This window comes from Mus caroli, chromosome 8 (genome assembly GCF_900094665.2).
Source record: "Mus caroli chromosome 8, CAROLI_EIJ_v1.1, whole genome shotgun sequence".
In the NCBI taxonomy this organism is placed as follows: domain Eukaryota; kingdom Metazoa; phylum Chordata; class Mammalia; order Rodentia; family Muridae; genus Mus; species Mus caroli.
Window position 1 is genome coordinate 108,222,962 of NC_034577.1, and position 13,291 is coordinate 108,236,252.

Below are 13,291 nucleotides of genomic sequence, written 5' to 3' on the forward strand. Positions count from 1 at the left end.
AGGAAGGAAGGAAGGAAGGAAGGAAGAAAGAAAGAAAGAAAGAAAGAAAGAAAGAAAGAAAGAAAGAAAGAAAGAAAGAAAGAAAGAAAGAAAGATAGCAGCCGGGGGATGTATGAATCCTGGCAGGGGGCTTGGACCAAGGGCAGCAGTGTCTCTCTCCCCATAGGCTTTGATCCTATGTATTCATTCACCTGTTAGAAATTCCTTCAGGTCCCTAATCTTCCTGACTGCCCCTGCACTGGCTCCAAATGGGATTGGACTGCCCTGGCTCAGGACCCAGCATTCAACACAAGGCCAGTCCTCTCAGAGGACACAGTTTCTTGACAGCTGTGACATCTCACCTCCTCTGGTGCGGTGTCATCTAAGTACCAGCTGAACACGGCCACCGGGGTCTCATCTCCCACGGTGACGGTGAGCAGAACGTCTTGGTCGACTTTCACTGGCCGGCAGTTCTTCTCACAGCTGGAAGGTACAGAGGATAAAGAGAGAAAGCTCCCTCAGGCGTCGTGACCACTTGCCTGGCCTTGGCCCAGTTCTCAAGTCTGTGGAGAAGGTGGGACATTGTCTTTGTCCAAATGAAAGATGGAATAAACCCAGCCATGCTCCAACCTAAGCTGGGACAGAGCCTTGGTCTGCAGGCTAAAGAAGAGTCAGGACATGACCAGATTTCCGTGTCACTCCCCTTGCAGTGATGTTGGGGTAGAGTGGGAGTGCAGGACACCTCCCTGCCTTCCCATCCTGACCCTGTCACTTAGGGAGATTTGCCTTGTATGAGTTGCTTAAAGTCTAAGAATTGGTTTCCTTGGCTGCAAAGGGAGTGGACAAAGCCAGATAACTGCTGAGATCCACTTTAGTGTTGATAAAAGTGACAGTGCTGTGGCTTCATAGCACATATATGATGCGTGATCAGAGTAGCTCTGAGAGTGACATGTCAGAGCCCTGAGAGCCCTTGGGAGTACACCAGGCTCAGAGGACTTGTGGATTGGTCCCAGGTGACACCAGTCCTCAGTGGATGGATAGAACCATGAATCAGGGTCCAAACCTTGGGCCTTCTCTTGTGTTTTTGCTTTGGTGTGTATGTGTCTCTCTGTGTGTTTGTGTACATGTGTGTGTGTGCATGTGTATGCATGCAAGTGTGTGTACACAGGTGTGTGTTCATGCATGTGTGTGTACATGTGTGTGTACATGCATGTGTGTGCATGTGTGTGTGTACACGCCTGTGCATATGTGTGTGTGTGTCTGTGTGTCTGTGTCTGTGCCCACACATGTATATCAGAGGTTGGTATGGGATGCCTTCTCTCATTCTTCATTTTATTGTTTGAGACAAAGTCTCTCACTGAACCTGAAGATTACTTCTTTGGCCACAGCCCCCTGAACCTTCTATATGATGTCCCATCCCTCTCTGGAGCCCCTGACAGGTCACTTTAACATTTGCTGCATGTCAAATGCCTCCTGAGTCCTCTCAGCCTTAACTTCATGAGTCAGGCAAACTTCCTAATTCTCTTATTAGTGTCTCTCCTAGTGCAAGCATGCTGGTGGGTTTCTACAGACCTTCCAGGCTGTTCTCCAGCTCTCCCTGCAGAGACCATGTCTCAGCTCCCACCCTCTGGGCTTCGGTTTAGGTCCAGCCAGTGGAACGCATTGGTAGGGGCCCAGGAGGTTTGAGGAGAGATGGTGGGCTAAGGAGAGCACAAGGTTATTCATTTATTTCTTACCAAAAGGCTAACATGGCAGAGTCAGTGCCCCCCTAGTCAATGCCATGGCTTCTGTCTCTCTCAGGCTATAGTTGAGAGGGGATTCTAGTCATCCCTGCCTTACCTCTGTAGTCCTAGGAGCAATGGCTTGCCCCACCCTCCAGCAGCTCCACGTTGTCACGGGGGTTAGTTCTGTTCACTCACCCCTGAGAGAGGATGTTTATCCATCTGTAATAAGTTTCTGACTACAGTGAGCCATCTGCTTCAGCAGGGACCCAGCTGACAGGCCCAGCTACCTCAAGCTTCCACCATGACTCCTATAAGATGCTAGGCCGACTCTCTGAGAGCAGAATGTTTTGAAGCAAGCTGTGAGCATGTCCCCTCCTGCTCAGGGAGCTCCTGGATGGAAGACTTTACTCTGCTAGGATCTGCAAGGCCCCGCCTCTCCCTTTCTCCTCCTCTTCCCAAGCCCCTCCTCCAGGTCTCTATCAAGCTCCACATCTTATGGATGGGGCCTTTCCTGTTCCCTGGATGAAGTCTCTAGATGGACTTCTGCTGTCCCTTCAGGCCATTTATTGTGGATCCCCAGGTTGCCACCCCTGTGGGAGCACAGGTGAGACTGGTTGACCCACTCTTCCAGTCCCACCTCCGAGTGGTGCCCGCTGATGGTACAACACCCACATGCTGCCTCACCTGATTTGAGGCCCAAGGTTCAAGGGAGCAGACACGTAGAGGCACTGTTCTGTCTCTTTCTCCAGCTCTTGGCCCCTTAGGATCGCCAAATGCAGGGTGACAGCAGAGTTGAGCGGTGGCAGACAGAAGGTATGGAGCACCAGCAACCTCTGGTCTGTGTGGAGCAGCTGCCTCCCCACACAGGCATTCCACTGAGCCCAGCAACGTCCTGCGCAAGATGGGAAGACAGCTGTGCACAGTATCCCTGACCCCAATACACTGTGGACTTTCTGGTTTAGCAAAACTTCTATTAATGGTTTTGAATTTTTGTTTTGTTTTGGTTTTTTGTTATTATTATTATTATTATGGTTTTTCAACACAGGGTTTTTCTGTGTAGTCCTGGCTGTCCTGGAACTCACTCTGTAGACCAGGCTGGCCTCAAACTCAGAAATTTGCCTGCCTCTGCCTCCCAAGTGCTGGGGTTAAAGGCATGCACCTCCACTGCCTGGCCTAATGGTTTTGTTTCATTGAGACCAGGTCTGGCAGCACAGCCCAGACTAGCCTCAAACTCCTGGTCTTCCTGCTCTGCCTCCTGATTGCCATGGTTACAGGGATAAACCACCATACCCAACCTCCAGTTGTCCTATTTTATTTTGGTGAGTGTGTGTGTGTGTGTGTGTGTGTGGTGTTGTATGTTAGGAGGGAATGACCCTCTCAGAGGAGGACTATCTACCTGGTCACGGATTTGCCAGTGGATGGTGTCAATGAACAAAGCAAGCCGGTATTTAGGTTTTGTTACTGCTTGTTAAATCTCCCCATGCCCCTATCACACGCATTCAGGGACACCATCTCTTCTTGGTTTGCTGGTGCCTCTATACACGTGTCTGAGGTTTACACTCCAGCACACACAGGCAGACAGTGTCAGGCTGGAGTTGTGTCCGATGAAGAGAGAACAGACAAGCCTGAGGATGCTCTCTTATCAGTGAAACCGGTGGGCAGGAGAGTCTCGCCACGTACCGCAGGACCAGTGGAAGTTCAAGCCCGGGTCATCATCTGGCCAGCCCAGTGTGACGTTTGTGAAAGGGTCGACGTACAGTTCAGGCTCGGTGACTACCTTCATGTCCCGTTCGTGTCCCTGCAGAGGATGGGATCCCTCAGTGATAGAACAGCTTCGCCATAGAATGCACTCCACCAGTAAGCGTCACTGTAGAGTGCCACCGCCAGCCTACCCCGCACCCCAGAGCAGTGCGTGCTGACAGCGGCCACAGGGTGAAGCTAAGATCAAAGAAAGTTCTGGATGGCAATCTGCTCTCAGGTTTCCCTCGGGAGGCATGGCGTCCCTTCCTGAGACTCACTGGGTACACAGCTTTATCTCCAGTGTAGGCTTAGGACTCACAGTGTGTTTGCCTGCATGGATAGAGACCATTCTGAACCAGGCCCTGTGCCGATGATGGGGGACATGGTAACAGAGACCCAACTGCTATCCTTAAGGGACATTAAGGAACACTTAACACTCAGAGTGCCACCTGTGCTTCCTTCAAGGGGATCCAATTAGTGGCAGCAGGAGAATGTGGAAGGCAGAGGCAATCGGTTAAGAATACAGGCCTCAGCCGGGCGTGGTGGCACACGCCTTTAATCCCAGCACTCAAGAGGCAGAGGCAGGCAGATTTCTGAGTTAGAGGCCAGCCTGGTCTACAAAGTGAGTTCCAGGACAGCCAGGGCTATACAGAGAAACCCTGTCTCGAACACCCCCCCCCCAAAAAAAAAGCATACAGGCCTCGACGGATTCGGGGAGAGGTGACTCGATTAGTGAGGTCTTTGCTTTGCAGGCACAATGATGTGACGTCACCAAGGGTGGTGATGCGTGCTGCAATCCCAGCCTTGGAAAGATTAGATAGTGGATATCTGAGCTCCCGGGTGGGCCAGACTAGACTACTTGGTGAGCTCCAGGATAATGAGAAACCCTGCCTAGAGAACAAGACCAAGGCTCTTAAGGAACATGCACACAGGAGGAAAGGAAAGCTGAAATGAAAGGCTCGGGGCCAGCCGAGTCTCAGAGTGGATCATGAGCCTGTGTCCTCTGGCCATGTTCTGAGTCTCTGGGTGCCTGTCCCTCTGAGGCTTTGCTAGCATCTGACACCCATGGTTGCCATGGAGACAGGGAAGCTTCCCTGTGGGTCCGGCTCCCAGAAGCACCAGAGGGAAGAGGTGACAGAGCTGGCTGGGCAACCATGGAGAGCGTGTCTGCTCTCGAAGAAGAATCAGCAGCCCCTGAGGTGAATTCTGGAAGCAATTACTGATGGGACCAGTTAGCTATGCGTCTTCTTGCTCAAGCCTTGACCCAGACTTACACAAGGCTATAGGGGGACTCAACCTCTGATGGATGGCTTGTGTGTGTGCCAGGAGCTTGTGGAGGTCAGGGGACACCCCAGGTGTCAGTGCTTGCTTTCCGTGGCTCTTATACCACACAGTCTCTTATTCTCCACTGGATATGCCTGGCTAACTGGCCTGTGTGCTCCTGCGGATTTTCAGGCCTCAACTTCCTGTCTTGTCGGGGCGTCGGGATTGATGACAGGCACTCTATCACGCTCAGCTTACACTGCATAGCCAGAGCTCTACCCACTGAGCCACCCTCTCAGTCTTCATGATGCCAGTGAGCACACCTGTGAGCGCACACTCTGATGCTTGCTATCCGTCCACCTGGGTCCTACCAGATACTCAACTCATAGTTCTTTCCTTTCATCTGTTTATCTCTAAGCTTTGTGAAGGCAGAGAGCACAACTGTTTTTTTAACATTAACACCTCAGCCCCTAGACATTAATTCTTGAACACGGCAGGTGCACAGTAGGTCTTTGTTATCAGCAAACACCTGCACAATGATTTGGAAAGGGAACTGAAGACCCTGGCGTAAACACCAAAGAACCTGAGCCTGTTTCCCCAAATTAACGCTAACAGCTATGAATTTCCCTCTGAGCACTGCTTTAGCTGCAGCCCACAGAAGTGGATCAATTGTATTGCCATTATAATTTTAGTTAGAAATATCTTTTAATTTCTCCTATGGTTTCTTTTTTTTAATTTTTAATTTTTTTTAATTTTTTNTTTTTTNTTTTTGGTTTTTCGAGAGAGGGTTTCTCTGTATAGCCCTGGCTGTCTTGGAACTCACTTTGTAGACCAGGCTGGCTTCAAACTCAGAAATCCACCTGCCTCTGCCTCCCAAGTGCTGGGATTAAAGGCGTGTGCCACCACTGCCCGACTCTCCTATGATTTCTTGTTTTGCCTATTATTATTTTTTACAGAAGTGTGTTACTTACTTCCTAAGGCCTACCTACACACAATCCAGGGTCTTATTGCTTTACAGCCTAACCCTGTGGTGGTTAGAGAACATGCTTTGGGGACTCTTGCCAAAGGGAAGAAAGCTTGGGGACCCTGGCAGTGCCCTAAACTCAAAACATCAAGGAGAGCACTTGGATATTGTTTCCTTGTGAAGTTAAATGTTTTAAAGATGCTCACGCTCTTTGCTTCAGCATTTATCCCAGATGGTCCTTGGAGACTGGAAGGGGCTGTAAACATAATGAGAACAAGGATTAAGCTTTGGTGAAAGGCATTATAAAGCATAAAGGCAGAATCACGTGAGCATCATGGCGGGTACCCAAGGTCACAGCTATGGAGGGGAAGTGGTTGGGAGAGCAGGAGGAACGGGTGAGCCTAGATTTGTGGCAAGTCTAGACAACACAATAAGACCCTTCTCAAACACATAAACAAATATGAAAACCAAAGAGATCACGTTGAAGATATCCCAAGATGTCAGCCATTCAGGCAATAGAGACACAAAAAAAACAAGGTTCCAAGGGTGAGAGATACACAGCTGCCCCACCTGACTCTTGCTAGGGTTCTGACCTCAGGTGCTCACACCTGCACAGCAAGCTCTTGTCCCCCGCAGAGGCATCCCCCAGACCTTCTCTTCTGCATTTTTGTTATTGTTTTTGCAGCACGGGGGTAGAGTCCAGGGATTCTGTATGCTAAGGAAGGACTCTACCACTGAGCCACACCCTCAGCCCACCTTCTACACTCCAGATGGTATAATGTCTAAGATAATGTGAACTGTGGTATGAGTACTGTGCCGTGCAGTTCAGGGATTCATGGCAGGAAGAACATCTGAGCACGTTCAGTGCAGAACTTTAGGGATACTTTCTGCAGCTGTGTCTTCAGAGCACCCAGAAGAGTCTGCGACTGTGGGCCGCGCTCCGTGTTCACAGCCCCATTTGAAGGGCTCCTCCTTAGACCCCAGACAGGCTCAGTATCCTAGACTCCTGAGAGTACAAACACCTTGCCTGTGACCGTGATGTTCCCGATGTCCAAGCTCAGTTCTGAGAAGGCGTTCCGCACATGCACGGTGACCAGGAAGGTGCCTGCAACGCAAAAGGGGTAAGAGTCAACGGCGTTGTCACAAATTCCATGACACAGGGGAGACTGCTCTCCCTAGGTGTGCCTGCCTGGCAGGCAGCCTTGACTGCAGCCCTGGAATCTCTCAGGCTTTGTGCACTTACAAGTCCTACTATATACCAGGCCTGAGGCAAGACTCTGGGAGCACACAGGGGAAGGTATACAACATGGAGTCATAGTGGGCTTGGGGACGGGTATGGTGTGTGAGGCAAAAGTGGAACAGGGTTATCCTTCAAAGGGTGAGAAGGATCTTTGAGGCTTAAGAACTCCATAGGTTGGTTCCTTACTCATGCCCTGTGGGATCAGCCTGGGATGAAGGGTGGTGGAGGTGGGGAATAGAGAGGGCAGGAATAAGCGAATGGATGTCTGTCTGCTTCTGGGAAATACAGTGGACCAAGTGTAGGTAAGAACTATCTATGGACATGGTGTAGGTCTGTAGGAGAGGGATGATGAGGGAGCAGGGTCAGCCAGGGATAGGAAGAGGCTGCATACGTGCAGCCAGCTGAAGGGGAGGTTCAGCCCTCATCATCCTACAGGTTTAGTCTGAGGGGCCCAGCAGATGGTCTCAGGAGCCCACAGAGGCTACTACCAGAGGCAATTTCAAACATGTCCACCAAGGGCAGAGTCCTGACCTGCTTGCTCCCTTTGCATCCACCCTCTTACTGGGAGAGGCCCAGATCATCTGGTCTCAGGGAGAAAAGAAGTCTGTTAATCTAAGAATGAGCAAAAAGCCAATGGACTGGTCCAGATTTTACCAGTTAAAAGGGGATAGACTTCACTGAGTAGTTTCAACAGGAGCAGAAGGAGACAAAAGCCAGCAGGTGCATCCAAACTTAGGGCAAGGGGACATGATGTCATCTACAGAGTTCAACGCAAGAACAGAGCAACTGAGCTACCATGAATAAATCTCATAATGTTTTAAGTAAGTTTGCAAGTTTATGTTGGGCCACATTCACATCTATCCTGGGACACATATGGCTCACGGAGCACAGATACGTCTGCCAGTTGTCACGGGGATTAAAGCCCCAGTGTGGTGTGCATTTTCCCATCCTTTGGCTTCTTCCTATTTCAAGCAAGACTCTTGGGGAAGTGGGTGGGGAAGGAGTCATCAGGACCACGCTGGAGGAGGAGGTTGGGGGTCTTAGGCGGCGCTTAGCAAAGCCCCAGGGCTCTCCTATGCAATCTTTGTTCTCTCAGCATACCTTTGGCAGAAGGCCTGAGACCCTCATACCTGCCTGGTGTCATCTCTTTCCTGGTACCCCTCTGAGCCCCAGGGGAACGAAATCAGAAATATAAAAGGGGGTGGGGTGCCAGGGGAAGCTGCCAGCCTCGGTACCTTCAGCAGGAACCACCACATGGTAGTTCCCAGATGACTGCCCAACACTCTCTTCCTTCTGGGAGAAGTTCACGTTGAGTCCCGCCACCTCGAAGGTCAGCTCCTCCAGGGTGCCACGAGCCACTGAGACATTGACCACCAAGTCCCGCCCAAGCTCCACGAGGTCAGAAGCCCAGGAGGCCCGCAGCCCGGACAGCAGCTCCACAAAGCACACAGTGAAGTTTCCAGAGGGGACTGAGGCGGTGCTGTCGTTGCTGACAGCTTGGATTTTTAGGTGATGCCTCCCAGGGCCCAGCAGTTCCTGGATGTCTCTGTCCAAGGTCAGATTGTAAATCTGTGAGCCCCTCCAGGCGGTGAACTCAGCCAGAGTTCTGTTATCCGAAAGCACAGCGTAAGTCGCCCCGCCTCCTAGCGGGAGTAAGGGAAATTTAGAAAAGCTATTACCAACTGTGCAGCTAGCATTCTAAGATAGTCCAGGCTGAGTTCTGGGTCCAAAGAAATACATGAGGACAGACCACTGTGCTAAATACTAACTGTATTTTTTGAGTTTAGTTTAGTAAGTGATTTTTTTTTCCTTTCTGGATCCTCTCTGATCATTTTTTTTTTTTAAATATTGTTTGTTTTTGAGATAGGGTCTAATGTAGCCCAGGCTGTCCTTGACTTCATTCACTATGTAGCAGAGGTTGGCCTTGAACTTTTGATTTTCCTCTCTGAACCTCTCAAGAATCAGTATTACAGGCCAGCACCACTGTGTTCAGTCTGGAGACCAAACCCGGGGTTTCTTGATCGGCAAATACTCTCCCAACAGCCGCAGCTGCAGCCCCGTTGTTATTTGTTTATGTCCTTGAAGCCAGAAGTTTGTAGCAAATGCTTAGAACATCCTGATGATAGGGACACCCCCCCTCCAGTAAGAAACTGAAAAAGAGGTATGGGGGGGGCACAAGAGTTGTGAAGCAGGAGAATGGACTTCAAGAGTTGTTTTCAGCCAAAATAGGTGAAGGTGTTTCCTCCAACATCCACTGATGACCTAGGACAGGCAAATCTCTATGAAACTCAGCCTGTTCCCCACAAAGTGGCGCCTCCCTTGCAGGCTGCAGATTGCCGTCCTAGCTGGATGCCAAATATTGTAGTGGGTTGAAAATATGTGTGTGTGTAACCAGATGATATTCTTTCCAGTAGAAGCCATGCCAAATACATTTCTTGTTTGGATGCGGATGAAAAGGAAAAAGGGGGGAGGGGAGAGGAGGAGTAGAAGGAAGAGGACGTACTGGTGGTGGTGGTAGTGGTGGTGGTGGTAGTGGTGGTGGTGATGGTGGTGGTGGTGGTGGTGGTGATGGTGGTGGTGGTGGTGGTGATGATGGTGATGGTGGTGATCATTTGGTGATAATGGTGACAGCCCAAAGCCCTACAGGACCAGGGCTCTTCGCTTTCATGTGTATCCCCACCTCCCCCACACCTGGTGAAGAGCTGACATACAATTACATTTGTAGGAAGACTAAATAAATCAACGAAAGATTTTTTTTTTTTTTTTTACTTTACCCCGGGTGCACATACCAGCCCCTGTTAGGCAACAGGCATACAGGAACAGGAAGGAAGCTCACGAGTGCCGTGTCAGAGCCCCATCACAACCCCATTAAGACGACCGAGTGAAGGATGTCATACTGAGTCAGATCCTTGCTCGTTTGATGATTACCACCACCATCATCGCCATCATCACCACCATCGCCATCATCGTTACGCCATCACCGCCAACATCCCCCACACCACCATCACCATCATCCTAGCTCGGCACTGCATAATTTATGTCAAAAGGGCTCCATTAAGCACTCTAACTGGACTGTGCTTTGTGGGGAAAGATTGCTGTGGATAAGGCAGGGGTGTCTCTGTGGGCAAAAAACGGTGCTACTTAAAATATCGATGGGAACTATCCAAGCCCTGGGATGGATGTGCCGAGGAGTAATGGATCGTGTGGGCACAGTTAGAGTGATCTCTGTAATAAATTAGAGCGGAAGCTGTAATCAATCAGCGTAGAAGCCTTGGCTAATCAAGGTAGATGCAGGAACCAATCAGAATGGCCTCTGGCTTAAGTGGAAGACACTGTGTCCAATCAGAGTGTACCCTCGCCAGAACTGTGGATAGGCTTGTATCCATGTGTGAACCGCTGATTGTCAGGCTTCATGGCTACAGGATGGCGCCACGCAAGTGGTCAGCACTGGCTGTGTGCTGTGAGCAGCCCCTCCCAGCCCCACCCCCGGCCCCCAGAGGGAAGTGGTATGGAGGACCGGTGTTTCAGATAGGATTGTGGACTTGGAGAAAGAGACGGGAAGGTGGGGGTTCTCGCCGGCTCACTAACCTAGTTTGGGGTGGATTAACGTGGAGTCTATCCTGAGTGTGCCATCACAAGCCAAGCACTTAGAGCCCTGAAGATGCCACCGGTGTTAAATAAATGAACACAAGGTAGCTAAGATGCTAAAGCCTCAGGTTAGCTGGATAGGTTTGGGAGAGGCAAATCCCACCACGTGCCTCCACCTGCTCCATCCTGCAGACTCACCTCCATCCAGATCCACCTGAACCCACAGGGGTTCCCCAAAGACAGCCTGACAGAGAAGGCCGGCTCCAGCTCCAGACAGGCCAGCGCACCCAGTGATCCGAGGCGTCTCCACCTTCTCGCGAAGGATCACTTGCTTCTGAGCGGTCACGTGCCACTCACTGGTCGTACACTCAGCAAACACTGTGAACTCCCCAGGAGAGCTGAACTGGTGGGTCACGTTGCTGGACACACTGTGGGAGAGCGGGGGTTCAACAATCATGCATGAGTTCACAACTCGCGTGCTCTGCAAAGGCAAGATGGCGGGGGCGGGGGCGGGGGCGGGGACCGCATGTAGCACAGTGGGGAGCGGTCTTGTCTAGCATGGACGCTGTTTAGAATTTGATCTCCAGCCCTCCGTTAATTGGGTGCGACGACGCCTATCTGTGGTCCCAGCACCCGGCAGGAGGAGGCAGAAGATTAGAATTCAAGACCATCCTCTGCTACATAGTGATTTTTGAGGCTAGTCTGGACTGTCTCAGTCAGTCAGTCAGTAAATAAATAAATAAATAAATAAATAAATAAAAGTTTGACAAAGACAAGAAAAAATGTCACTCAGCATGCCCTGTTCTCTATGTTAGGGGAGGTCACACTATGACAACTTAGCATGGGATCAGGAATAGCATGGATCAGCCTTGGAAAATTTCAGCTGCCAACCCTTTCAAAACAATTACTTATTTGGGGGGGGGGAGGAGGGGCAGAGGCCAACCTTGGGTGATGTTCTTCAGGAGTCCAGTGAACTACCGGGATCCTCCGGTCTCAGTCTCCCCAGTCCTGGGATTACAATGCATGCCACCATGCCTGACTTTTTATGAGGGTGCTGAGCATCAAACTCAAGTCTTCATGCTTGCATACAAGCCACCTCTCCAGCCCCTTGGAACAGCACGAGCCTTATAGAACACATGCTTCTGGAGGCTAAAGCGCTGTCTTCTCTCCTTTGTAGCAGATGACCCATGGGCCCCCAAGAACCTCCGTTATGTATCTCTAGGAATCCCTTTAGTTGAAGGGAGCTGCTTCACCCTAAGGACAGGTTGTGCCCCCAGGCACATTCCCCCATCTATTGGTGGCTCAGGGCCAGTGTGTGGGTGACAGTACCCTGATTGAGAGCTACACAAGCTCAGGGACCCTGAGGGATCAGCAGTGTCTCCCATGGCACTCCACTTTGACCTCATCCTTTAGTCTGTCTCCTCCTCCTCCCCTCTTCTTCCTCTTCTTCCTCCTCCTCTCCTTTCTCCTCTTCTTCTTCCTTCTCTTCCTCCTCCTCCTGTTCCCATCAGTATCTGGTCCTCAGTACCTACCCACTTTCCTCTCCCAAGAACAGACTCCTCTAACAGGCAAGCATTAACAGCTTTTCCTGGTCAGAACACCTTTGAGCTTCCCAGAATCTCTCATCTTCCCTCGTACCCACGAGTACAGGGGGATAAGCGTTTTGCAGGGTACGACCTGCTTCTTCAGGTCCAGGCCAGTCCCTCCCCTAGATCAGAGTTTCTCAACTTTTGGGTTGAGACCCCTTTGGAGTGGAACGACCCTTTCAGAGGGGTTGCCTAAGACTATCAGAAAACACAGATATTTACATTGCGACTCATGACAGTAGCAAAATTACAGTTATGAAGTAGCAATGAAAATGATTTTATGTTATGTTCCTCCACAACATGAGGAACTGTATTAAAGGGCCATGAAAATGATTTTATGTTATGTTCCTCCACAACATGAGGAACTGTATTAAGGGGCCTCAGCATTAGGAAGGTTGAGAACCACTGCCCTAGCCTGTCTGCTTCTGCACTAAAATCCAAAAGACTGTAGCTTTAGACTTCTTCACAACCACCAACTCTCTGCCTCCCAGTGGCCTGTGTGCACCTAGTTCCTCCACAAGGCTTATGTTCCCTTGTAATTAACATTTTCCCCAACAAGATTGTCTCCCCAGTACAGCCTAGGTATCCAGGCAACTCCTGATGGGGGGGGGGGGGCGGGCAGAAAAACAGTCAATCCCCAGTCCTGCCAGTAGGGGGCACATGTCACCCAATTCTGGGCTTTGACAAGGTTGGCTTTATATAAATTGTTCTGTAAGACCCACAATACAATCTCAGATATGCAGAGGCTTTTCCAGGGCAGAGAAATAAAACAGTCCGACTTATGTGTGAACAAGGACATCAAATGCAAGGCGAAAAGGGTGCTTCCAAGGAGAACCCTCTGGTTTATCAGGCTGGTTCTCTACAAGGTCGTGTAGGTATCCATTGGTAGGAGTGGGGTTCAATTTTAAAGTTTCTACCTCTTAGACTAACAAGTGGCTAAGCACTACTAGAAGTCTATAGTTTAGTGGTAGAGCACTAATTTAGCATGCATGAGACCCTAGGTTCAAACCCCAGCATTACAAAAACTCTAACAAGTAAGGGGACTGGGGGTATGGCGGCTCATAGCTATAATCCAAGCCTTCGGTATGAGGCAAGAGAGTAAGAGGTTCAAGGCCAGCCTGGGATATATAGTAAGTATGGAAGGAGATTCTATCTAGGAGAGAGAGAGAGAGAGAGAGAGAGAGAGAGAGAGAGAGAGAGAGAGAGA

At 50.2% G+C, this 13,291-nt stretch overlaps 1 protein-coding gene across 1 annotated transcript in view; it reads right to left on the reverse strand.

Moving 5' to 3' along the window:
* Positions 1-13,291, reverse strand: part of Pkd1l2 (polycystin 1 like 2) — an 81,612-nt gene that overhangs the window by 55,958 nt on the left and 12,363 nt on the right. Inside the window, 7 exon segments of the mRNA XM_021170683.1 lie at positions 342-462; positions 2,388-2,595; positions 3,384-3,501; positions 5,877-5,926; positions 6,698-6,775; positions 8,146-8,553; positions 10,697-10,926. Coding sequence (XP_021026342.1) covers positions 342-462; positions 2,388-2,595; positions 3,384-3,501; positions 5,877-5,926; positions 6,698-6,775; positions 8,146-8,553; positions 10,697-10,926 — 1,213 coding nt within the window.